The sequence below is a fragment of the Dermacentor andersoni genome, chromosome 7 (genome assembly GCF_023375885.2).
Source record: "Dermacentor andersoni chromosome 7, qqDerAnde1_hic_scaffold, whole genome shotgun sequence".
Taxonomy (NCBI): Eukaryota; Metazoa; Arthropoda; class Arachnida; order Ixodida; family Ixodidae; genus Dermacentor; species Dermacentor andersoni.
In genome coordinates, this window is record NC_092820.1 from 41,236,074 (window position 1) to 41,262,755 (window position 26,682).

At 47.1% G+C, this 26,682-nt stretch overlaps 1 protein-coding gene across 2 annotated transcripts in view; it reads left to right on the forward strand.

Annotated features, from left to right (window-relative positions):
- The window catches only part of LOC126535303 (uncharacterized), a 54,672-nt gene extending 28,280 nt beyond the window's left edge, over positions 1–26,392 (forward strand). Inside the window, exons 2-5 of one of the 2 annotated variants that reach the window (XM_050182197.3) lie at positions 11,972–12,127; positions 14,109–14,211; positions 19,684–19,776; positions 26,109–26,392. In XM_050182197.3, coding sequence (XP_050038154.1) covers positions 11,972–12,127; positions 14,109–14,211; positions 19,684–19,776; positions 26,109–26,192 — 436 coding nt within the window. In that variant the 3' untranslated portion in view covers positions 26,193–26,392. The remainder of the gene's footprint in view (positions 1–11,971; positions 12,128–14,108; positions 14,212–19,683; positions 19,777–26,108) is intronic. The other variant, XM_050182198.3, reaches the window with a different exon arrangement.
- The last annotated feature ends 290 nt before the right edge of the window (positions 26,393–26,682 follow it).

Sequence of the window (26,682 nt, forward strand, 5' to 3'; positions counted from 1 at the left end):
CAACAAAATTGCAAAGGTTGATTAGTCGATGAGACAAGAACGGAGGATAGGCATCGATGAACTGGCAGAGCGTGTGAACATCAGTCACGGTTCAGTTCACGCCATAATTTATTAACATCTCGGTTATCGGCTCTCGTGTGCGCAATATGTGCCCAAAATTTTGAACCACCGCCAGAAGACGGAGAAGTTCGGCGCTGCCTTGACTCATCTGATCCGGTATGAGAATTAGGAGGATGATTTCTTGTCTGCAATTGTGATCGGAGACGAACCATGGTGCCACTTCTGCGAGCCTGAAACACGACGGCAAAGCTTACAGTGGAAACATTCGAATTCACCCCCCCCCTCCCCTCCAATAAAGCAAAGGACGTCATTGCCGCCGGAAAGGTGTTGTTGACTTTTTTTTCGATCGTCAGGGGCCATTGCTGATAGAATTTGCTAAATCTTGAGAGGCAATCAATTGTTTCCGATATTGTGAAACGTCGGATCGGCTGCGTGTCGCAATCAAGAACAAACGACGTGGAAAATTGACGAATGGGGTCATCTTGCTCCACGACAATGGCCGTCCCCGTGTCGCTGATGTGGTTAATACAAAACTGGCAAAGTTCAAGAGGGAAACGCTGAAACATCCGCCATACACCTCAGACCTGTCGCCTTGCGCCTTCCACATTTTTGGGCACCTGAAGAAATAGCTCAAGGGAACCAGATTCGTGTCGGACGATGTCGTGAAAGAGTCAGTTGCAGACTTTTTGGAGCAGCAACCCAAGCAGTTCTATGAGACGGGAATTACGCGACTCGTTAGTCAAAGGGACAAATGTCCAAATGCTCATGGAGACTACTTTTAAATAAAGTACCCCGTTTGTCATATATTCGCATTGCCTCACTTTCATTTTACTCGCCCTCGTATATTATTATATTATGCAGAACTCCTGCTTTGTATACGTGCTCCCTGTTGCGACTATAATTTCGGTGCAATTACTCGCGATACACGACCGGTGACAGCTGCTCCTGCGTAATGCATTGGAACAAATGACAGCGTCATTGAGATTTTTCACTGGCCGTTGCATGTGTGCAAGAATGTAAGGAAGGTTCTTCAATGACAAAGTCTCATTAACATATTTGTCCTCAACTTGTTCATTTCATGGCCTTTACATTTTTCATATCAGCGGCATGCACTGCTTTTCTGGCTTCGAACTGATGTAGTTCTAAAGTTCGTGTGATATTTTCTTTACTTATTAAATAGACAAAATACATGGAAGCATTGACATCAGTTATGTTGGGCACAATGTTTGGCACATACGAGCTTATTCTATTATGAAAAAATACATATTTTACTTGTATTGACAGTGCGTAGCGTTCAACAATTCGTTTGCAGCATCTTTGGCAATGGCAATTCAGTTATTATTCATGTAATTGATCCCTCGACAAGTTGTTTAAGAGGAAGCTTTAGCTTGGGCCCAACTCCGACGCGGCCTATTCAAATACATGTAAAACGCAGAAACGGTTTTCTGAGATAACCTCTAGATCGCTTTTAATAAAATGTGTTGCATTTTAGAGAGAAAGTTGAATTCTAGTGTCTGTTGAAAGTGGAAATTCGATTTAGGGCCTGAATATTGGTTAAAATATTTTGAAAAATTCGAAAGTTCGAAAATAATGAAAGCACGACGTTTATAAACTGATAGCTCTGCATCAAGAACACATGTCGCGCTTCTGTAGACGCCATCTACTATAACAGTCAAAGCGGACAAATTTCGTGTGTCAATTTGTATCTTACGTGGATTCAAAAGCCCTATTTCCTTAATACTAAATTTTTTTATTCATGTGTAACATATCAATTTTTTCCGCTGTAAATGTACTATTAGAGGCAATTACACAATTGTGATATCATTTTTAATTGTTGAGTTACAGAATTTTAAACTTGATAGTTTCGTTTACTGAAAATTGGTGATTTTTGCCAATTTTTAATGAAGAATTGACACCCTAAATGAAAAATTCAGAACAAACAGTCACTAGAATTGAAGTTCTTTTTTTTTAAAATGCGACAAACCCCGTCAAATTTGGTGCAGTGGTTGCCGGGAAAAAAGAATTCTCCTTTTCCATGTATTCAGATAAGAGCATCTGAGCTAAAGCTAGCTGCAATCCTGCTTTGGTAGAATGACAGAGCGCTGCGTGTGCAAGAGCGACAATTTTTTCGTTCTCCGTGGTACCATTGTGGGACTGAATCGACTGAACCTTTACTATGAAGTCTTTGTTGTCGAGTTCTTTCACGACGTCTAGTGATTTGCACGGGACGGTAGACCACGGTAGAGTTGTTGCGACGCGGCATTTCAGTCCGTAAGGAGAACCACGTTCTGTGGGGGCAAAATGTTTAGTTTGCGCAGAGTAGCAGCTATTGTCACGCGTTCCACAACTGTCGGCGAGGCTATACAGTCGAGGCGGCCAGACCAATCATATATCTCAGCGAGGGAATATAGACTGCACCTGCACAGCTGTCTGCGTCTACTTTTCCCAAGACATTTGTGTATACTTGTAGGTGATTCGGGTAAGTCGTATTCAAATGTTCCAGAACTAATGACTTGACTTCTGCAGAAGGAATGCAGCTCTTTGACTGCAATCGTGGTACACTTAAGTTGCACGTGATATCTTCGAATGTCCAGAGTGTGTGTATACCTTTTCCCTCTGTCTCGAGCAGTGCAACCCTAAGACTGGAAGCTTGTTCAGTGCTACATAAAAATGTGAGCGCGGCCTGTTACCTATACCTATCTGATACCTGATCTGATGTCAACCTCAGATAGTCAATACGAGCGCTTTGAAGCTATACACAGAAAAGATCTTCGACTGCGCCTGGGAATCCCTCAGCCGGCATCGAACAAAAAAGTGCTCTGCGAGGCTGAGTCACGCCCTCTGCGACTTCCCGCTTCCCGGACTCTCATGACCCAGCTACTACGTTTGAGTCAGTGTTCGCCCGGCAAAGAACTCATAAAAATGTGTTTGTGGCTAAATACTTACTGCATCATTATTGGTGCGGACGTGCACGACTTTTAATTTATACTTTTGGTTTATTTCTGCAGATCGTGAGAATAGGAGTACGAGCGCATTATAATCATCAGCAGTGGCTACCTCACCCGTATTTCTTCACTGTAACATTTTTTTTTTATTTGCACTGTGAGCAGCGTGTACAGACACAATATATTTAAATATATATAGATGACAAACTTTATTATATCTTATAAAGATTTTAAAGAGAAGTAGGTAGGCAACAATTATTTCTAATGGTATGGTTAGCCTAGCTATGCCTAAAGAATGAATATGTTGCTGTATGTTCGCCTCGCTTCAAATTGCTTTGCGTGCTTTCTTGACCCTGAACAAGCTGCAGACTTCAGTGACCCCTTCGACGGAGTCTTTTATCAACGGCGTGTGAAATGCACGTGAATGATGTGTGTCTCAGTATTGCTTCTCTTTCCAGTATGCAATGCTATAGACTCACGAAAAAAAAATCTCTTCTAATTATTTATTGGGGTTGGAGCAACATTTATTAGGCATGGAAACATCGCCACTTACATGCCGAAGTCGTAAATATATAACAATATATAGTTGGCTCAGTAACCGAAATGAGGCCAAGCCGGATTCACTCAAAATCAGAATCAATAGCAGTCATGCGCATGAGCGCTTATATTGGGGCTCACAGCAAAAAAAGAAAAAGAAAGAAAGAAATGAGAGGCTGCAGTTTAGCTGGAAAGGCGAAGCAGTATTAATTATGAGACAATTACACGAAGGAATATTCTTACCGTATAATTTCATGTTGGAGCCGCATCCCCAACTTGACAGGTAATATTTAAAGAGAGAAAATATCCCACCGAGAAGCAATCGTGTTCGGTGCCTTGATTCGAATCGGAATCAACGTAACTACTGATATTAAAGGTTATATATATATATATATATATATATATATATATATATATATATATATATATATATATATATATATAACGAGAAGAAAGGGGGTTAACCGAGGGGCCCGATTTTTATTAGTCATATCATAAGAAGCCAACAAACATTGACACCAAGGACAACATAGGGGAAATTACTTGTGCTTAATAAATGAAATGAAGAAATGATAAATTAATGGAAATTAAAGTGGATGAAAAAACAACTTGCCGCAGGTGGGAACCGAACCCACAAACTTCGCATAATTTGTCATTTCTTCATTTCATTTATTAAGCACAAGTAATTTCCCCTATGTTGTCCTTGGTGTCAATGTTTGTCTCGGCTTCTTATGATATGAATATATATATATATATATATATATATATATATATATATATATATAGCGTCTTAAGCAGAGCAGCCCAGGCAATCTCGAGCTCGCGCCTCTCGGATGACTAGCGATGTGGCTGCAGCGCTGAGCACTCCTTTTCACTACAATCACCGCCCCACTGGAAAAAGAGCCATCCTCGCGACTCATGGTGAACATAGTATGAGTGGGTCGTTTATACGGCTTAAGGCGCTCTACGTGGACAGTTTCGCGACCACGACAGCGTTGGTCCGTAGGGGGCGCGACAGGCTGGACGGTATAGTTCACAGGCGATGTCTGTGCTATAACGCGGTAGGGTCCTTAATATTTGGAGACACGCTTGGAGGAAAGGCCAGAAAAAACTGCTGGAACCCAAACCTACACAAGAAAGTCTGGAACAAAGTGACAAGGCGGGTCATCGTCAAGTCGAAATTTTCGTTGCCAGTGCTCGACGGTTGTGGTGGAGCGGGCGAGCTTCAGAGATGGGCGTACATTCGGATGAGTCGGGTCGGTAGGGAAGAATGGTGTCGTGCTTCGTCGAAGGTTCGCTCCCATACAAGAGGAAAAATGGGGGAAAACGTGTGGTCGTGGTGCAGTGTTTAGGCATACGTGATGGACGGCAAAATAAGATTCCAACCAGCGCGATCAGAGGCGACGTTTTTTGCAGAGCATGTGGCTACGAGAGCGGTTGAATCTTTCCGTGAAACTGTTAGTTTGAGGATGGTAGGCGGTGGCGGTGATGTTACGAACTATGCGACATTCAGCAAGGAGCGTTTTTACGACTTCGGAGAGGAACACACGTCCTCTGTGGCTCAACAGTTCGCGAGGTGCCCCGTGACGGTCAACGAAGTAGCGCAGGAGGAAGATTGCTACATCACGGGCTGTGGCAGCAGGCACGGCTACTGTTTCTGCGCAATGTGTCAAATGCTCGATTTGCGAGAACTATCCAGCAGATTCTGGAAGCAATGCTTATGCAATGAAGGTCCGTGCAGGTCAATGCTTATGCGATCGAAGGGCCTGTCAGGGCACGGAATGGGCTGGAGAGGACCAGAGACATGCTGAGCAGGGACCTCCTGGCGTTGGCACTGAGGGCACGATCGAATGTATTTGCACACAAAGCTATACATGCCACGCCGATAAAACCTGGAGCGAAGTCGGGCGTACGTCTCGAAGACACGCGCATGCGCACACTATGGGCCAGCGTGGGTATGATCCATGCTTACCCACAAGGTGCACTACGCCACGGACTATGTCATGCATAGACAGAGCTACCACCGAAGGGCTTTTACGACGCCGCTAGAAAGACGCAGGTGTTGTCGTCGCAGCCGCGACGGAGCGTCGTTTAGACGCAGGTGGCCGTTGAACCGGGCCTCGACGCGAGCCACGATATATATGCGTTGACCGGGGCGCTGTACAACGGAGTGCACCAGGCAAGCACGTTTGCTGGTAATTTGCGATTGAGCATAGTTCCTAGTTAAATAGCTGAATGAAACTTGGAAGGACTAGTTTTATTCTAGCGGACAAACATGGGGCTGTTCGTTTCCCTTCCGTAGATGCCCACGTATCGACTAGCAGACGGGAATTCTATGGCGTTTACAACGTTAATGTGGACGAATTATGACAAGTAAATGAAACCCGGCATATGACAGAGTTGTCTCAGCGGCCAATTTCAGTGTAATTTTTTCCGAGATACCTACGTTAGATTGAGAGCTACAAAGCATTCGCGAGAAAGTTGGCTTTGCCGCAAGCCACAGACAGCGTTGCTGTAAAAATAATTCAGGACAATTGTTTTTCGTAAAAAAAATCAAATAACAATGGATTTGAACTCTGATTCTAGAGATTGGAAAAAAGGGAAAAAGTAACAGGAATTGGTTTTTTGAATATCTCGCATGCTGCATCTTTCCAGTACTATTCCGCTGCTTTGCAATGTGTTCAACAAATGAGGCAAACTATACCGCGACATTTGTCCGTATTCAGTTCGGCAAAAGGAGATGGTCCAGAAGTCTTGGTTACATCCTCATTATTACAGGCTCTTCGACAAGCACAATCGCTTTATTGAAATAAATGAGTGTTTAAAAGTAAATTGGGTCAGAAAACTCGTAAAGTACGACTTACAACCAAGCCGCTGACATGATAGCTTCGGATTGCTTTTCAAATATACAGAAAACATAAATTTGTTACGCGGAAACTGAAAAACAAAGTCGTTTTCCAGCTGCCGTTTGAGGGCCGTATGAGTGGCCGCGGCCGCTAGGTGGTAGTACCGTTAGCACAGCATACGTCCCGATTCTTGTAGGCCGTCCGGCTAGCACATGTGCGTTATTTAACTAATTGAATTTCTCATAGTAGAATGCGTCAGAAAATGTGTAAAGTACGACTTACACACAACCTGCAGATATAATAGCATAGAATTGTAATTCGAATATAGCTAAAAACATAATTCTGTTACGCGGAAACTCAAACACGAAGCCTTCCAAGTGCCGTTCGTTTTGGGGTGAGCAAGCCACGAAAAATCCCGACCAACTAGAGGCTAACAGCTTCGCTGTAAAATTAGGCACATCTGTAATCTCTTCCGTGACAAGCTTCCAATTCGATTTTAGTTTGTTGACTATATTACAGAGTGTATAGCAGGAGACTGAATGTGATGGTAAGTATGTGTGGAATGAACTGCCCATCCACATAACAGCTATATGAAAATTTTAGTCGTAAGAGTACTAATTCAACCAACGAACCATTCATCTCATACAGGACCCTGTTGATGAGAAGTGAATTTACAAAATAATAAAAAAATAATGAAAACCAAATCCTGACTGCAAGCTTACCACTTTCGATGAAAAGAAAGTGTACAATCTATGCATTCTACCGGTGCTAATATATGAGGCAGAAAAATGGAGGTTAATACAGAGTGAGTGAGTGAGTGAGAAAACTTTATTTCGAATCAGAACGATTCTCAACCTGCGAGTTAGTGGGCTGGGGCACCCGCCGAGGTGACGGCCAATAGTTATTGCCTCTCGGCGGCTTCCTTGGCCCGCTGGAATGCCCAGAGTTGGTCTTCCAGGTTCGAGCTGAGCAGCGCGGCTTGCCATCGCGCGCGGAGGCTGTCGATGGAGGCTTCGCTCGCATTGTCCTGTATTAGTTCCTGGCGTTCCCATAACATGTGTTGCAGCGTGGCTCTGGTGCCACACACTTTGCTTCTATCTGTTGTGTATATGTCTGGATAAATAGCGTGCATTATAGTGTCGGGCTCTTGTAGGATTTGGTTTCTAGTTGTCGCCACTGGACAGTTTGCGATCTAGTGAGTTGTGGATGGGGTGGTGGATAAGTGCATCTTTGCATCTTGTTATGGTTGGTGATGTCGTTGAACCTGGTCAATCTGTCTTCCCATACCCATACTTTGGAGGGCCCCTGTCGAAGGGTCTACATTCATCGCAGCTCGGAAAGTCTGTCCTCGAGCTACGTTGTGTGCCGCCGCGTTAGGGTTATCCTCTCCTGTTGAGTCGGTGGTGTTAGCTGGTATACATAGGATTTGGACGCACCTGTTTTCCCCTGTTGGTTTGCCTTTTATGAGTATGTTTAGCGCCTCAGCTGAGATCCGGCCCTTCGCGAAGTTGCGTACTGCCGTCTGGGAATCGCTGATTATATAGTATGCGTTGGTTTGTGCTATGGCTAACCCTATAGCCACTTCCTCCGCCGTTTCGATGCGTGTCGTGTTTATAGTCAAGCTTGTGCAGCATTGTCTGTTGTGGTTAAGTACTGCTGCGACAAAGCTGCGTTTGTCTTTGTAACGTGCAGCGTCTACAAACACCGCGTCCTTGTTCCTAAGCAAGGCAAAGAACATGACGAGGTTAATACAGCTCGAGAACAAATTAAAGACCGCGCAAACAGTGATGGAAAGAAAAATTGTAGACGCAACGAAGGCAGCGGTGTGGATAAGAGATCCAAACGGGTATAACCTATATTCTAGTTCACATTAAGAGAAAAAAATTGAGCAGGGCACTCCACGTAATTCGTAGGGCAGATCAGACGATTAGATTGGACCATTAGTTACAGAACGGCTGCCAATGGAAGGGAAGCGCAGTCAAGGATGGCAGAAAATTAGCTTGGATGATAAAATTAGGAAATTTTCAGGCTTCTCTTGGAATCGGCTAGTGAAAAGCTGCGGTAATTGGAGATTGCTGGGAGCGGTCTTCGTCTCGCAGTGGACATGAAAATAGGCTCGTGATGACGATGATGGAGGCCACGCATTACACTCTGCTCTCGCCTATCTGATAGCACAATTTCTAAATGATTTATTCGTGCATAACTTGTTTCATTCTGTTTTATGCGCAAAATTTATTCCCCTTATTGCGATAGCAGCCGAGCGTCCGTTTTCTCTTGAGCCCGCTCGTGGCGCTGCTCGCACCCCGTTTTATTTGCGGCGGTCGCAAAGGTTGGGCGCGCCACAGATTACCTTCGGGATCATCCTCGCCTTGCGCAGCCACGTGCGGGCTAGCAAAGAAGACGCGCGCGCTCACCTCGCCCCCATAGCGCGCATGATCACGTGGCGTCCAATAAGCCACCGTCCTTCTCGGGTCACTCTCGCACGTTTTCCTCCACACCTCGCGCGAGTATAATAGAGCGCGCGAGGTGATTATGACATAATTTGAATAATTACCTCATTACATAATTAGCGTTGCGGCAGGGAGTGTTCGCGGCCATTGAGTGAGATTCACGTTTGCCTGTGCGTGCCTGACAACGTGCTCGTTAACTAGTGAGCGAATGTTTATTGCAATGTGTGCGACCGATAAAACTACGACCCTTACTTCGTGTAGTTGCCTGACACTTTGCTATGGCTATCAATATGGGTCACCTTTCGAACGAAACTGCGACTTTTGTGTGTACTTATTTTAATATGCTCTTCCTACATTTACATTTGTGTGTAGCCTCTACCTGCACATGTTTTCTTGTTTTGGACTGGACTCGCTCTTGATCGAACTAGATGTATAAAATTTTTTTATAAATATATCGTCCTCGCTTTTTGTTAGAGCAGCGTCTAAGGAGCTTCAGCGCAGCACCAAAGCTTATTCTATTGGTTTGTGTGCTCTACCCTTCGGGCTTAATGCCATTTTGTCTTTGAAAAAGGAGCAGCCACACAAAGGTACTGTATGGTGAGTACCTTAACGATGTGGCATCCCCTGCAAAATGACAGCAACGGACAGTTGGCAGAACAAAAGTACAGCAGCACACAGTGAGGGTTGCCGAACAGGTGGCTATTGCTCTAGCACTAATTGATTCAAGAAGAGTTATGGTGTTTAGTGACTCGCGATCTGCGATTAAAGCCTTCTCGAGAGGACTTGTTGCGGAACCGGCTAACAGACTGCTGCAGGGTAGGAATATCATCACTTCGCATACAGTTACTTGGTTCCCGGCGCACATGGGGACAGTGGAGGGAGCCCCGTGTAACCTCAACGAGGTGGCGCACAGGGAGGCACGAGGATTAGTGTGCCGTGTACTCCCTGAAGGGGCTGGATCTCGCGCTCCTGAGTACAGGGACCAGCTGTTAACCTACAACGAAATCACCAAGCACTATTACCGAGGGCGCAGGGCATTCCCCCTGCCACATTCTAAATTAAGTAGGCCACAAGCGGTTACATTAAGGCTTCTGCAGACACGTACGTACCCTAACCCGGTCATCATGAACAAAATTAATCCGGACTGCGGGGTTTCACTCTATTGTAGTAAGTGTGGGGGTTTGCTCGATTTAGAACACATGCTTTCGCGCTGCTTGGCGTTGGCCGGTGATGGTTCTCGAGGTGAACAGTGGTGGCAGCGGATGCTGCACAGTGAAGTGCTGGCGGACCAACTCAGGGCTGTCCGGAGGGCCCGTGTGACGGCGGAGGGGCTCGGCCTCTCTGTACCGACGTGGGAGCGGCCCGCATCAGTCCCAGACTGATCCCTCAGGACCTACATACATACAGACATACCATACAGTGAGGGCTCCTATAAAAGTGCACTACACAAATAGGCAATGACGCGGCAATGCAATACGTTAACGTATGAAACAAAAGACAGTAATTCGAAAAGGTGGGAGAATTACAATTCCACAAGTACGCAACACCAGAAGAAAAAATACTTTCTAGCTAGTGAAAGCAGTGAGCTGTGCCTTAGCATGCAACCGAACGCACGAATGGCGGTTCGTGGCGCTGACGCGCCCCCTATAATAGAGTCACTGGAAAAAATTTCAGAGTACCGCATTCGTTTTCCCCGCGCCGCCGACGCGTTTATTGGCCCAACCGTACCACGTGACTTTGGGGGAGCCATATACCTTCCAAGCGCCGGGCGGGCCGACTAAGTTAGAGCGCATGCAGCGCAGGTTCCCTACGTTTTTTGTGTTCTGATTGTCGCGCTCGCGTTTGATTGCAAGGAAATCATGCCTAGCTCCTGCGCCTTCGAATGCAGCAACTGAACTGAGTCTGGAAAGACTTTTTTCTAGATTCCGACCGGGAAAAATGACTGAGAGCGTCGTTCTGCGTGGTTACACAGAATCGGCCTGGAGAACTTCAAGCCTACAAAAAACACCCGCGCGTGCGAGGTATAAGTACACCTTGCTTGTGCTTTTCGGCACTGTTTTAGAAGATATTTAAGTGAAGGAGTTCATTGCAGGGATCGTTCGCGTCTTGCACGCTTGACGCGGGTACACGTGTACGCGTTTGTTGCTCAACACACGCGGTTATTCCGTGCTTTCCGGTTATTCCGGTTATCGTCTTACGCGATCACGGCCAAACACCGGTGCGCACACGGCAGTCGCAGTGCGTCGTGCGTATACGGCGGACGAAGTCGCCCGGTAGAATCGAGAACGCGCGGTATCCGTTTACAAACTAAATGAAATGTATCCGATTTAGCTTGTGAAATTATACAATGAACGTACGTGCCTGTGACACTGTCAGGTGTTAGTTTCGTCCTGCTTGGACACATTTAATAGAAGCCGACGGCAGTCCCCGAGGTTCACGCCCAAAAGCACAAGCTTGCCTCATTCCGGCTCGAAGTGACGAAATGTTTCCTTCGTAGCTCGCTCCGCAGAAGTGAAAAAAAAAAAACGCGTGCATAAGCTCCCGATAGCAGCGCTAAGCTGCTGTCCACAATCGTAGCACAGTTTCAGCAGTAAACGCGATCGGCGTGCAAAACAACCACCGGCTGCATTACTTCGCACAAAATAACATTTTATTTTCGTTCTTAGCAACCATTATCTCCGGGCAGAAAGTATTGGTACTTAAGTAAACACTCAACCCGATGTGTCACCGAATATCAAGCTCTTCCAACGCGGCGGCCATCCCGCGACGCAGTCGGCTTGGAAGGTATATAGCGGTGGCCGCTCAGTGTTGCCAGTCAAATCCTGACCTTTGCGGCACTCTGAAATTTTTCCCAGTGACTCTACCCTATAAGTGTGGGCACAGTCCACGGTGTTCTGCTGCTGAGGGTTATGTGGCGGGTTCGATTTGCGGCAGCACTCCGATGCGGGCGGAATGCGGCCGGAACTCGTGCTTTCGTACGCTTGCCCTTCCGCATCATGAATGCACAGCAAGTTGTTCAAGTTTCGGTCGTTGAAAGCTGGCTCATGTGCGCCCTCTGTGGTGCAGCATCGCGCGCGCAATATGCAGCTTAGATTTTGACGTCTCTCGGTGTGCTTGTTCTTGGCTATTTCAGTGCCGATGGAAGCCCCTGGAGGCCTACGAAGCACAGCCATGTCTGCAGCGATCATTTCGTCAACGGCAGAAAATCGAACCATCCCAGGAATCCAGCATACCTGCCCACCATATTTCCCAGCGTCTACAGGTCAACCAAGAAAGTCACCGACAAGAGGTGTATATGAACCGGGAAATTCCTGCTGTCATTCTTATCTCTTTCTCCTTTGATTGCGGGACAGTTTTTCGCAACTTCGTGGGCATGGCGACTTTGACAATTTCAAATTGCCGCGACGGCACACAGTGTGACGTAGGTCACAGTGTGTTATCAGTCGGTGAATTGAGCATGACACACGGCAAACAAATTCTGGGAGGTGCGCGCGACTTTCAGCGGATGCACATCGTGGACAGCGAACAGCTGATGTGCGTGCTGCTAACTGATGCGAACTTCGGCAAAAAGAGCTCGTCGTGCACAATCTAGAGAGTCGAAGTTTTGCGATATAGGCCCGGCTAATAACTTGCTAATAATTTGCACATGCCCCTTCTAAATTTCTGTGTTAGCATTCGCACAGCCTGGAGCCCTCCCCCCAGCGCGCTCATAGGTCAGACGCGTGCCCCTCTCGAAAAAAAAAAAAAAAAGAACTGTGGCTACCCCGCTGTCTCCGGTTCTCAAACCTGCCAAAACACGCCTCGCGCCCAAGTGATCGCTGTGTCTCACGAGCTCGATTTGGTGCTGGGTGCTGCTGGTGCTCAGAATCACTGCGTGTCTCTGCGTGCCTAGTGCAGTTTAAAGGAAGCCGCTGAGAAGACAGTTAGGAAGAACTTAAGTTTCGCCTAGTTAGTGTTTACTGCATATCATATTGACCGATAATGAAGACGAAGACAGGGGAAGAGAACAGAAAACAACGACACGGGCGGTAACATTCAAGTAATTTATACAGGGCAACACGTAGCAATATATAGACAAATATGACATGCGCAGAACGCAACAACAAGGCCACTCATCAGCCTAGCAGTGCAACCACTCATCAAAAAAATTTATCTTCGATTGAAACAGCGTAATGGTGGTATCACTAACACAGTCTTGGTCGTTCTTTCTTGTATAATATGCCTCCATCAGTTCGCGTGCATTCTGGTTCTGACTTCTCCCCGTAATCTTATCTCCTTGAAACGTGGTTTGCAGAGGCAGGTATTGCAGTGCGCAGGCAAGTGCGCCAATTCGTCTTTATGTAACTTTTGGTCGTGTTCCTTGACTCGATCATTCGGTACCCGTTCGTTCGATCATTTGTTCTGTGTTCCCTTTCCATGTCTTCGTCTTTACTAGCGGTCAGTGTCATATGAAGAGAGCTAAGGCTTTCTCACTTGTGGCATCAGTGTGGCATGCATCCGTTTATAGCATGATGCAGTATGAGAGAAGAGACCTCGAATTCCTCATTTGTGCAAGGGAGTTGTTCTACGTATAAAGGTCACGGTGGAGTGCCCTAGAAGTCAGTGCAAGTGGCTGAATACGTGTTGGTAGTTTGTGATAGGGTGCGGCCAACACTGCGATTGCATTATAGTGTCTCTTTAGCCCACGTAGTCGCGTTACACTTGGCGATCGCTTTGAAATGGGAGCGATAAAGCACGATATAGTTATTGTTTGGTGCACGCTTGAACACTTGACGCCTCATACTGTAATTGCTGAGTAGGCAGCTTAGTATTTGGTATCAGCGCTGCTTATTCAAGCACAGGTAAGCATTCAAACTATGCGATAGTCCTATACTTAGGTCACCTCTTGTTAGCTGTGCGTGTGGGTGCGTTGAAAAACAGCACGTGTCGTCGGTCGATGCCACGCACACGAATACATCGTCGGGTTCTTGTTTCGTATGGCGTCCAATTTAACCGCGATGAAGGAAGGAAAAATGTAATTCTTGTTATTTCCAAGAAGCAGTATGGAGACAAGCATGGATATTGGCCAAGTCATGTCCTTCAGCCTTGGTGCAATGCTGCCGGCCTGTTCACGTGTAGGAAACTTCTCTGATCTGTCGCGCCGTGGGATGGAGGAGTCAGACATTTCGCAAAGCTCCACGCGTGCGCTTTATCCGGCCGTGCTTCGCACAAGAGTGCCGAAAAAGAAAATATGTTCAAATGCGCATTCCTCAAAAATGCTTCAAACGCAGGTTACAGCCACGGTTGCAGCTGGGCGAGAGTGGACCTGTCCCGTTGACTTTCCGATGCGAACTCAGCGCCACCAGCGGCGAAGTGGAGATTCCGCGCAACAGTGTACGTGTTCACGTCAATGGGAGGTCCGCCTAAATTACATACACACACACATATATATATATATATATATACATATATATATATATATACACACATATATATATCACCCGCCGTGGTTGCTCAGTGGCTATGGTGTTAGGCCGTTGAGCACGAGGTCGCGGGATCGAATCCCGGCCACGGCGGCCGCATTTCGATGGGGGCGAAATGCGAAAACACCCGTGTACTTAGATTTAGGTGCACGTTAAAGAACCCCAGGTGGTCGAAATTTCCGGAGTCCTCCACTACGGCGTGCCTCATAATCAGAAAGTGGTTTTGGCACGTAAAACCCCATAATTTAATTTTTTTTTATGTAATAGATGTGAGCAAGGGAAGCCTCAGTCTGGATCCAACGTTTCAACAAGCAAATATATTTGTGAAGGCCGTGACGGAGAGAAGTTCCCACGCTGAGGCGTCCCTTGCTTGTACACTGTTGATTGGCATAGCATGGGGTAGGCCTATTGTGTGAACATACCTTTTCTAGCTTTCTCTTATGGTGCAGGGCTAGTCTAGTTATTGATTTCATGCAAACTGCACATGAACCATGTGCAGTTAACAAATGTAAAATTATGCGCGTATCCATATCTAATTCTAATCGTAGCACTTGTCATGTGAACAACATTCTCTTATATTCTTGTCATGTGAACAACATTCTCTTAAGTCGTATAAATATCTTGCTGTACACATTACAAATAACTAAAAGTGGACCATTAATATAGATTACGTCATTATTAACGACGCTAATCATATGCTTGGGTACTTACGGCGCAACTTTTCCAAAGCACCGTCTACGTTAAAAGCACAGCCTTACTGGACTGTAATACGCTCGAAACTTGAATATGTACCTGCAATATGGGATCCCAGTCGTGTTAATCTTATTACTTCACCTGAACTAGTAAAAAAATGACTCTACTCGTTTCATTCTTTGTAATTATAACCGTACTGCGAGTTTAACCTCAATGAAAACTAACGTAGCACTTATTCAACTAGCTAACTGCCGTAAAGTCGCCTGTCTTTCGCTACTTCATAAAATTTTTCATCACACTACAATAGACGACTTCATACTGCGGCCTCAGTACATTTCAAAATGCGTCGATTATCGCAGTAAGGTAGGAATTGATACATATGATACATGTCACACGAAGTCTTTCTTTCAATCTTTCATCCCCCGTACATCTCAGGAATGGAACTACCTTTCATCCAGTATTGTAGTCATCACCGATAACAAACTTTTTCGCAATACATTAGCTAAAATTGCATAATCAGGAGAATGATTAAATTACCAAAATTCGATCGCCGCAATTGTTTGTTTGTTTTACCCTACTACTTTGTAAGCACTCCCCTCTGTATGCCATATTTTAAATAAAAAAATAAAATAATAAAATGAACAGTGACTGCCAGAGTTTCAATCATCATGAAGTACCACTTTCTCAAGATTTAATTGAGTGCGTTTGACAGTGTTTTTTTTTGCATTTTCATGTAACAAATTATTCTTGTGAGGGAGCATGTGATACTTAATGGCAACGCCCATCAAGCTGATTTGCAAAGAGCAGATGACAAGAGTTTGTGCATTAGCAAGTAGGAGCTTGATATATTGTTTCTGTTCTCGTCGTCATGGCTATAATGGTTAGAAAAGAAACAACTTGGGACTAAACTTGTTACTTCTCCGGTTGTCATAAAACGCCCTTCAAAGCAAATAAGCTTGTAACGAAAATTTTATTATTCCAGCTCGGTACGATACAAAACTGTAGACTGTTTCTTTTTCACTAGGGTTCACGCTCCTTCTATCTGGTAAACTTGCAAACATTTCATGGTGAGGCACATGGTTCAAAAGGACATGTTGTCATTATAGTGACCGTCGAGCTTCTTATGGCTTGGCGTGGGCAGCTGGCACACCAATAGTCTCTCTTTTGTCCGTCTTCCTGAAAAGAGAAATGATGAAGCCATGACAAACATGCAAACAAAAAATGGTGAAACAAAAGTTAGTCTTGGCTTGTAGCGCGAAGTGAACACGGACACAGAAAGGAGCAGACAAGACGAGCGCTGTCTTTCCTGTCTGCTCCTTTCTGTGTCCGTGTTCACTTCGCGCTACAAGCCAAGATCATGTTACCGTACCAACTCGCCCAACTGTCTATCCTTTTGCATTACAAAAGTTAGTCCAATAAATTCACAAATCACGGTTCTAGTCGATTTCAAAAACATGCCTTGCGAGGATTTTGGCCCTTGATGTTACTGCCACTTCAGTGTTGTTCAGTGACACATTCAGTGTTGACTTGTGCGTCCAGAGACAACAGAGTCAAAACGGGTGAACAAGTGTGAGCAGCGTCTTGGAGGCTGGAGTCGAAAGTTACTGTGGTGTAAGCGTGATTGAGCTTGTGATCCATGTAGGACTAAGAATGGTGCACAAAACGCTCCATGACATTAAAACACACACACACACACACACACGCGCGCACACACACACACACACACACACACACACACACACGCACGCACGCACGCACACAAACACACACACACACGCACGCACGCACACACACACACACACGCACGCACGCACGCGCGGGCACGGACACGGACACCACTGTCTCGCGTGTGAATTTCTTTCAATGTTGTCTTTGTAGGGGCTGTGCTCAGTGAAGCCTCGATTAGATGACAATTTTTTCTGCCATATACCAGGTAATAAACAGTAGTCATTTTATTCTATCTGAAGTGCAATTAAGCTAGCTATTACAGGAAGTACGTTTGCCACTAATGCGCAGTGAATTTATCGCAGTGTATCATTTATGCAAAAACAAAACTATTTATTATTTATGCTGTACTCCGTGTTAGGAATTTTAGCAACGTGACAAAATAACAAGAGCCTCGTTTGAATTGCCTTTGAAGAGCAATAACATTATAATAATTATTATTTTCCACGTTTACGAAATGACTACAAAAATCTGTTTTATCCGCCTCGCTCGCAAAGAATTTCAAAGTTGAGAATGCGAAGCAATGTTTTTAACTCACCGGTGCACACGCTCAGAGGCTGCAAGGTTAATCCGCATTCGCGGGTAGTCTCCAAGCAGACTATACTTGGTTCCAGCGATCAATTTTCGTGCTAGCCAGCACATTTTTTTCCCCAAGCAACACGTCAATACGCGGCCTGACGCGGCAGATCACTAACGACAGAAGCCGCGCAGCCGTTATGCCAGTGAAATGCCGCAGCTGATGAAGTTCATCGCCTTTAAACAGGTTCGCTTGGTGGCGGCTCTCGAATGTTGGACTCATAAACTGGCTGAAATGTTATTGTTATCTAATTAAAAGGAACCTGCGTGATGCTGGTCAAAGGAAACGACCACCTCGTTCGCAAACATTACCGCCGTGCAATTTGAATCTATAAATGGCACGGACTGCAATCGATACCTGTGGACTGCTGCGTAACACACGTCGGTGAGGTCTCAAAGCCTTTATTCAAGTAATGGAGCACATACATTAATAACACGACTCGAATAAAAGAATGCTCTGCTTATTTTGTAAAACAATGACATGTTAACTTTGTTTGTCGGTTATTATAAGTACATTTATAGACCGAATACTTAACCGCGTTGAGCGTCCCTAGCCGAAAACTTACGAATTAAAGTATTCGACTGAATTACAGTAGCTCCATTAACCCGCTTCGTGCTGGAACGCGCGGCGGTTGATTTTTCGCCCTCTGTGGCGATTGCTGGAACTTGAGAGTGTGCGGGGCCTCGTGTTAACGCCCTTGGACTTTATGCGGAACCTCACGGCGACGCCGTCGGCAGAAATGCACCTGGAGGCGAACGAGAATAGGAGCGGTTCGGTGCAGGAGAATCAGCGGCGGCGTTATCGGAGCGTGCGGCATAGGGACGAGAAGGGCCACCTGGGGGGCGAGAGTAGGCGGTATAAGTAGACCGGGTCGGGGAACTCCAGCGACTGCGACAGTGCCGAGAAATGTGCCCGATTCGATGGCAGTGGAAACAAATGGGCTTGTCGTCAGGAGTGCGCCATTCAGATGGGTTGCGGAAACGTGGTGGGTAAGAAGGTGCGGGACGGGGCGGAATCGAAGACGCCGGGCGGGTATCAGGACGATGGGCCGAGCAGATGGTGTGAAGACCCATGTTTTCGAACTCTTGGCGGACAACTGCCTGGATCAGTGAGACCGTGACTGGAGATGTGTTGGTGGGACTGGAGTCGAAGGCAGCCGGATAGGCGGCCTCGATCTGACGCCGGACGATCCTGGTAACATCGGCAGTGTTGTTGGGACGAGGAGCGTCGGCACAGGAAGATGTCGCTGGGGTGTTGGGCAGACGGGCAAACTGCTGGTCAATACGTCGGCTTTTAGCGAGTTCCAGGCGGCGGCACTCTTTTATAACAGCATCCACCGTCGCTACGTTGTTGCAAACGAGCAAGTTGAAGGCGTCATCGGCAATGCCTTTGAGGATGTGGGCAACCTTGTCTGACTCAGTCATGTGGGTGTCAACTTTGCGGCACAGAGCCAAGACGTCCTGAATGTACGTGACATAGGGCTCTGTTGGCGTCTGCACACGGCCGGAAAGCGCCTTCTGCGCGGCAAGTTGGTGACCGTAGGGGTTGCCGAACAAGTCTCGAAGCTGTGTCTTTAGTGAATCCCAACTGGTGAGCTCATCTTCGTGCGTGCGATACCAAACTCTAGGTGTGCCACCGAGGTAAAAGACTACGTTGGCGAGCATAATAGTAGGGTCCCGCCGGTTATTGCGGCTGACGTGTTCATACAGGCTGATCCAGTCATCGACGTCTTCCCCATCTTTGCCCGAGAATACGCCAGGATCACGGGGAGCGGGGAGAGTGATGTAGGTCGTCGAAGTGGCAGCAGGTGTCGGAGCCAGGGGAGTCGGGTTGTCGTCGCCGGGAGCCATGAAGGAAGGCTCGACGTACCGTCCACTGCGAAGCTCCGTGACGAGGTACAGGGAACGTCCACCTCCACCAGATATGTTACGTAGGAAGACGCAGACGAAAAGCTATGTACAAGTATATTTACAAGAAAATACGCTGCGCTTGGCCAAGAAGCAACAGCCCGCGCTAGCTTCTCATCGTCGTCGTCGTCTTCGCACTGCTCGCCTTTTCGTGATCGCACATATTGTTCCGTAGCAATATAATTGCTATCGCAATAAAATGAGTCTCCATTTCTTGTAAGAGTGGTTCGCAGACTCGCCGTCGATTAGCCGCTGACCCACTAAAATGCATGCGCGAAGTGGCACGACGCCGCCTCGCAAATGTGCCCATTAGTGACTGCTTATTGGGCCTTTATATCGCAACCAGCAAACCGCTCCGACAGCGAAGAGACACAGCCTATCACGAAGCCGCGCAAACGTTGGCGCTTTGCTTGCTAACAAGCTATTCGGGACGCGACCAGCACCGTAGGAAATATTTTGCAGTGCTTGTAACATCGTGCAGGTGGGAACGCAGACTGATCCTAACGTGCGGGGTCCGGAGATGGACGTGACAATTTTCTTGTGCTGCATGACGGGCAATGACGCCGAAACACAAGTGAGTATAGGTACAGCTTTCAATGCGACCTTCTTATCAAACGCAGGCCGATTTTTTCTGCCGGGTATCTGACCTTTTTCTTTGACCGATTCAGAAGCCAGCGCAGTATTACACAACGTCTCAAACAGTGCCCTCAGGACTGCATTCGCAGCGCGCATTTGTTATCAAGAGCTCAATGTGACCTTCAGACACCGTAGAGCGCCGGTGAAACAGTATGCATTCACTTTTTGCTGGGCAGCTCCTCTCTCAGGCTATGGGCGTAGCGCACCTGGGTTCTTAAACAGGTGCGCGTTGGAGTCAGCACATTGGGCTTATACTCCGCCATAATGTGTTAGGCCAGCGTTGATCTCACCGGCCAAGGCACGGTCGAAACAACAATTAGTGAGTAAATGAATAACAAATAGTGAGTAACAACAACATTGAGTAAATATGTGAAGTGATGTACATATGTGTAATTGTGCATAATGATCTCTAAGAATGTGATTTCATATAATTATATCGTCTTCATAACCTCCAGTGTGCGTTCCGCTTCGGAAATTTCCACAATTTGTGACTCCCCGTCCACTATTAAACAGCAATGCTTCACATTACGAAGCGCTCAACTGGACTTGTGGCTGCCAAATTTGTTTATCTAATATTATTAGTGAAGTGAAAAGGTGCAAACGTCCCCAGCGAACTGTGACAGCTACTATGTTTTCACCTCAATAAATAAAGATGACGCTAAAGAAGACAAAGTGAACGTACACGGTGCTTCAAATTCTATCATGTTGATCATATGTCTCCCTTTTGTCTCTTTCTATTTCTCATGTTCATAATTCACTAATTTTGTATCTTATTCGTGTTGTATTTCACGCACAATTACGTCGACCTTGTCTTCTGTAGCGTCGACATTTCGCTGGCTTTTTTTCTACCAAGAGGCCAGATGGGCCGATGCCAGAGATAGTGCAGTCTGTGCAGCTACGTGGCCAATGTTCGATTATGTTGACGCTAATCAGGCCCATACCCTTTACTGTACTTACTCCGCCATTAATTCTCGCTACTTCGGGCCACCGGCAAGGCCGCCTTGCAGTCATCATCGCCTAGCGCAAGCCCTGCTTAGTGCACACGAGCTCGCTATATTTCCCCAAATGTGACGTACGGCTGCTTTGCTTCAACATGTCTATCTACGGCGGTATATACCCGTTAGAGGGGTACAGAAAAACCGTGATGTTTATTTTTTCTTGTTTTTTGTTCCATGAGCGCTAATCACCACCATTCCGTCGATATTTACATACTCTGCGAGTAGTTCTCGTCTCCTTGACACCTGAATCTTGATATCGTTTCTGACTCGCTATGACGCTCTGGAGGCGCGAAAGGGCTTTTTCTTCCTGGAATTGCGTACAAGATACCCAGATACGCCAAATCTGTGTGACGTTAGCTCAGAAGACCTCGTCCTCGAAAAAAAAAATCTCGGTTCACGATGAGCAGTCCACTAACGAGCAAAAGGTTTTAGTCAACCGCGATACACGAACCGCTATCGTTGCAAGGGGCGCACTGCCCACGTGGAACTGAACTGCTGAGCATATGCGTTAGTGGGCTGTCAGAGCCGCGCGTCATGGTTGCTGATTCAGCGATAACAACTTCATTGTGTGTTTGCCAGTGTATCGTGGGTTGCTTTCTTTATTCTGCTTGCAAATGGGTTCTCTTTATGGTGCAGGCGCTCAGGCGCCCGTCGCTGCGGCGAGCGTCGGCGGTGTCGGCGACGTAACCGAGCGAACGAGCACAGTGAAAGCTGAAAGAGCGAATGTGGAGCAGGATATGAAAAGGCGCGAGCCGCGAGCGCTGGAGACCAATGAGAGCGGCCCCTTTAATGACGTGCGCGCGGGAAACTGGTTTCATACGGAGCCGTCCAACCGCTTGATGCGTACTCGTAACTGGTCTCAGCCAGACCGCTCGCTTCGTACTATCGTCTGCTCGCGTCAGCTCTCGCTCGCGCTTGTTTGCTTTGCTTGGTTTGGTCTTGTTGGCGCTTCTTTCGATTGTCATGATTTGCGAATATCTTTTAATCTCATTGCATGCGCGACGCGAATTGTGTAGTACTTTCTGGAAGCCATGCGACACCAGCCATTACACTCTAACTTTCAACGAGTCACATATAAAAGCCGACGCGCTTGACCAGCAGATCGTATTTTCGACAATCGCCGACTCTGCTACATGTCTCTCTCAAGTTCATTGCCTCACTATATCGTGAAATGAAACACGTATAGAGCGGCGCTCAAATTTCGCGTTAGGGAGTATCGTAATCGTGGGTGAATTTTTCGCACACTCTTTACGGATACTTATAAGTTGGCTGGAATTTAGTGTCGCTGTTCTACCCTGCGGTGCCGTTACCTGTGATCAGTAATTAGCCAGAAAAGGGCTGAAGTTCGACCTTGTTGGTATAGCATCTTTACAGGACGATAGTGAAAAAGAACACACACACACACACACACACACACACACACACACACACACACACACACACGCACACACACACACACACACACACACACACACACACACACACACACACACACACACACACACACACACACACACCTAATGGTCGATCAATGGTTTGATCTGATGGAAATCTGTTAGCATCAACTTTTCGCAAGCCTTATTGGGTGACTAAAGATGTGAAGAACGCCACAAGGCTCCTTAACAACGCCTTACGCATCTCACTTCAAGCTGTACTCAAAGACACGTGCTTCACAAGACATGCCTGAATATATCAAACGCCACCGGCAATCTGCGAATTCCTTTCATCACGCCGCAGCGCGATTCCTTTTTCTCTCCTGGGTGAGCTGTGAGCACCGAAACGCCATGTCACGTGCCACCTGCATTTCTATTGGCATCTGAGATATGTGACTTCACACCACCCTTTTCTTCCTCACACTCTGTCACCTCCTTTCCCTCCTTCGTTCCTCCTTTCTACCGGCCTCTTCCCCACTCTTTCCTCCAGCTAACCGACGGATGCCACCGGGTTTCGTTCGCATGAGCGTTCTAATGCTGACGCATTAAAAAGAACGAAGAAAAGACGCCTCGCAAAATAACGGAAGAATGCGCTGGGTCACTCCGACAAAACCCGTACCAATTTATGACGCTGGCACGAGAAGGTAAAAAGCGCTATGTCGATGAAGTTTTGAAGCTACGAGGATGACTTCCAGCCCATAATAAAACTACATACCTTGTTTTCAAAGGAAGGAAGGTAACATGTCACTTTACTAAAACAACGGGCTCAAACCATCTGTGTTCCCATTTAACTTGCCCCTTTTGAAACGGACGGTGAAGTTACATTCCTGCAGAATGAGACTTCATCGGAGCAAGGGTACGTTCTTAGGGGACATGTGTCTCAGCCAGGTCATGTGGTTGATATTAAAACTGAACTTTGCTCTGACAAATACCAAGGTAGTTTCCGGACCGCCTAAACCAAGCAGGGGCCTTCATTTTCCGAGGCGCTGTTCGCCTCCTCTATGCATGTTAACTTTTGGCTAGCATACAGTACCGTATCGCTACAACCTCATCTCGTCCTGCCACCTTGCGCTCCTTCGAAATGCATGCTATCCCTGAAAGACTGACGGAACAACGGGGAACTCAAGTGCCCCGTGCCCTTTGTTCGCGCAGCATCTCTGACTCGTTTTAGACGCTGGACACGCTTGAATGGAAAACGTTGTCAACGGCGACCGCATGTTTCTTTGCCTCCCTCATGCTGTTTGACGCCTCTCACTGTCCTAGGCGGCGTCAAACTCCCCATGGCAGTCTGAACTTTACAACGTTTCTTTCTCCGGTGCTTCTTCCAAGTGTTCACTTTTGGGCCACCTTCTCGCTCCTCGTACTGATCGTTGCTCATCTCGTCGTCCCTGATCCTGTCTTACTAGCACAGTCCGAGTGACTTGTACCTAAATCACCCCTTCCTTTGTCTCGACTGGTGGACAGGTTAACCGACTCTGGAACGATGCAGCAGTCTTTACGTGCGCCCCGCAACTCGCACTCCTGCGAACTGCACTCTACTGCACTTTCCAGCTCACGATGTGCATCGCCACGCCGCCCTGACTCGACATGGGTGTCCGTGGGGTAAGCAGCGCCCTGTACTGCGTTAATGACCTCGTTAACAACACTCCGACGCCCACTGTCCTACTCATTCACAGCTGGGCTAAATGCCTCTACAGTATCTTGTTGGAACAGCACCTCGTCGCTCTTACTACGGCGTTCAGCGGCCTCTGTTGGCACCAAGGCATCGTTTGCAGGTAAGACTTCCAGTCCACCTATGAACTTGCTGCTAACCTCACAGGTACTACTCCTCTGTTCGGCTTTCGGCGAAGATCTGCGAGCGACTTCCTCCTACTTTCGCTACTTTCGCTGCATACTACCTACTGATTTTTCAGGCTGCCGTTGTATTTGTTCGATCGACTGCTCCAAACCTTCAATTTTTTTGTTCAGTGCTGCCATACTTTTTCGTGGTTTTGCCGTTCTCGTTCACTCTCGCCATCTTGATGTTCTCGCTCGCACTTGTGTTTCCTGTACCACCTCCCAAGCAATCTCAATGCTCTCGTCGCCGTAGCTGGTCTTTTCATTTTAAGCGTGACATGCTTTTAGCTCCTGTCGTCGGCGACCTTCAAGTGACCTTGAGCCAGAATCCAGAGCCGTTATTTGGGCACTCAGAGGAAAACATCCAGGCATCGTTGCAAGAACAAAATGAGATCATCCGGGCAAACAGTCAAAACTTAAGAGAATGCGGTGTCTGGCCCCCAACCTTTTGTACAGGACCACGTTACATACGCGATAGTTACTGCCCAAGCAAGTTACAAAAAATATTGCTTCTGAGTTCTTCCTAATGTTTGTTCACATCATCACTCAAGCAGTAACTTCTTGTAAGCTGAAGTTTCATTTGTCATTTCCAATAGGGGGAGGGGCGACGTTCAAAAGGCAGATACAGTGCACCATATACATGATTGTCATCTGTTGGCGCTCAGGCTGGGCTGCCTGTACTCTTTTCAACGCTAGCGGTCCGTGAGTTCCACGGCGCGGGTTTTGTGCCGCCTTCTTCGAGAGATGGCGCCGCGCTCCGCGACCAGGCCGGCACCGTCCGGCGCGCCGGGATGGTTGTGAGAGGGCTGCGAGTAATTGTTGTAATTACTGCAATCGATCTGCTCTGCCGGTAGCCTTTTCATGCTTACGGCTAGCCTCGATTACGGGAGAGCTAGCAATTTCTTTTCGTCCGCTTCAACTCTCAACTCCTCGTACTACAACAAGTCTGACCTCGTCAACTTTTTAAGATCCATTGCTGCTGCTGCCCCGACTGGTGGTTAGAACTGTTTCTTTAAATAATTTGTGCAAACTCGAAATATTCTACAAATGCCCGATTCCCAGAAGAATCAGAACAAACACACAAAATTTGAAGCCCGGCGAATCAAAAGGAAAAAAAAAACACGGGTTCACCAACGGATGCAGCATCACGCGATCTGGTTCACCTGTCCGCTGTTCCCAGTGGCTCCGGGCTCCTTTGATCGAATGCTCTTCCCTATCGCTGGCACCAGTTATTTGATCTTGCCGTTGTGTCGGGGTTTGTCCGAAGTAGATGAGGACTTAGAAAAATGAAGGCTTATTAAATTAAGCAAAATAACAGAAAAAGTGAAAATAACAGTGAAAATGTAATCCTTACGGCCGGCAGCAAATCGGATCCTGTGGTCCGCGGAAAGAAAAACGTCTCTCTCTCTTCCCGATGTTTCTCCTGCTTATAAACCCTTCAGTTTGACGTGGCTGCCAGCAAGTGTCGGCAGCCACGTCAATCGTCAAACCGATCCAAGCAATCGTCAAAACGATTGCAGCGCCCGCATCTCCAGCGGCGGGCCTTGCGCCCAATGTACGGAGCTTTGGATTAGTGGTTCCGCACATTCCATCCCAGCTGTACAAGTATGGGAGGACCGCGAGCAGTGCGGACTCCTGAGGCAGAAGCTGTGTGTACCGCGAGCGTCGGCGAGAGTTGGCTCGTGAACGGGCTCGTCGTCGCAGGGCCGACGCCGAGCTGAGCGATGCCGAGTTAGACGGCAGCGCTCCTAAAGCATGCTCACCACGCGAAGCACGCAAAAGCGAAAACGAGGGGAAAGAATGGCGAAACAAAAGATTTTCAATGTAGACGGCTTGCGAAGTTTCACTTGCACGGTATAACACTAGGTGTAACTAACACAGCTTCGCTGTTCGATCGTCTTCACGCACTGGAAGGGGCGGCGATATGTTTTTCCTTGTCTGCTACCTTCCTCGTCTACGAAGGGCTCGCGCAGTGTGACACGTGCCGAATAATCTCCACGCAGGCCATCGTTCCCAGGAGGAAGGGCGAGGCGCTGGAGCCACGGGGAGCGGGCTTCGAAGTGAGGACGCTCCACGTGTTCCGATGAAGACGGCCAGCGCGCGCAGGAGCAGGTGTCTTGCTGCTGCGGGACGACACCGTGCCTGGTCAGGAGTGAAAAGGCCCTCGGCTTCTGAAATGGATCGCTCGTCGTTTTCTGAACTTTCGTGAAGCGAAAGACGTCTTGTTGAATCATTTATATTGCAGTGACAAGCTGATTTCGCCTTTGAAATGAATTATTCCAGAACTTAAGTGGATCTAAACCTGTCTACTCTTTGCCAACAGCCTTGTACCGCAGAACTGAGGGCCAGATGGCACGTAGGCTTACCGGCGTGTGCCAACACGCGTCTGTGTACGGGATGATCCTCTCTAATTTTTACGGAATGTTTAACAATCGCCTCTTGCAATTGTAATATAATTCTGATGTCTACACAATGACTTTCTTTAGGTGCACCAAATTTTTAAGAATTGTGTGTGGCAGGTGGCACAATTCTAGCTAGATCTAAATTACTCGATGAGGAGGCCATTACTGCTACCAG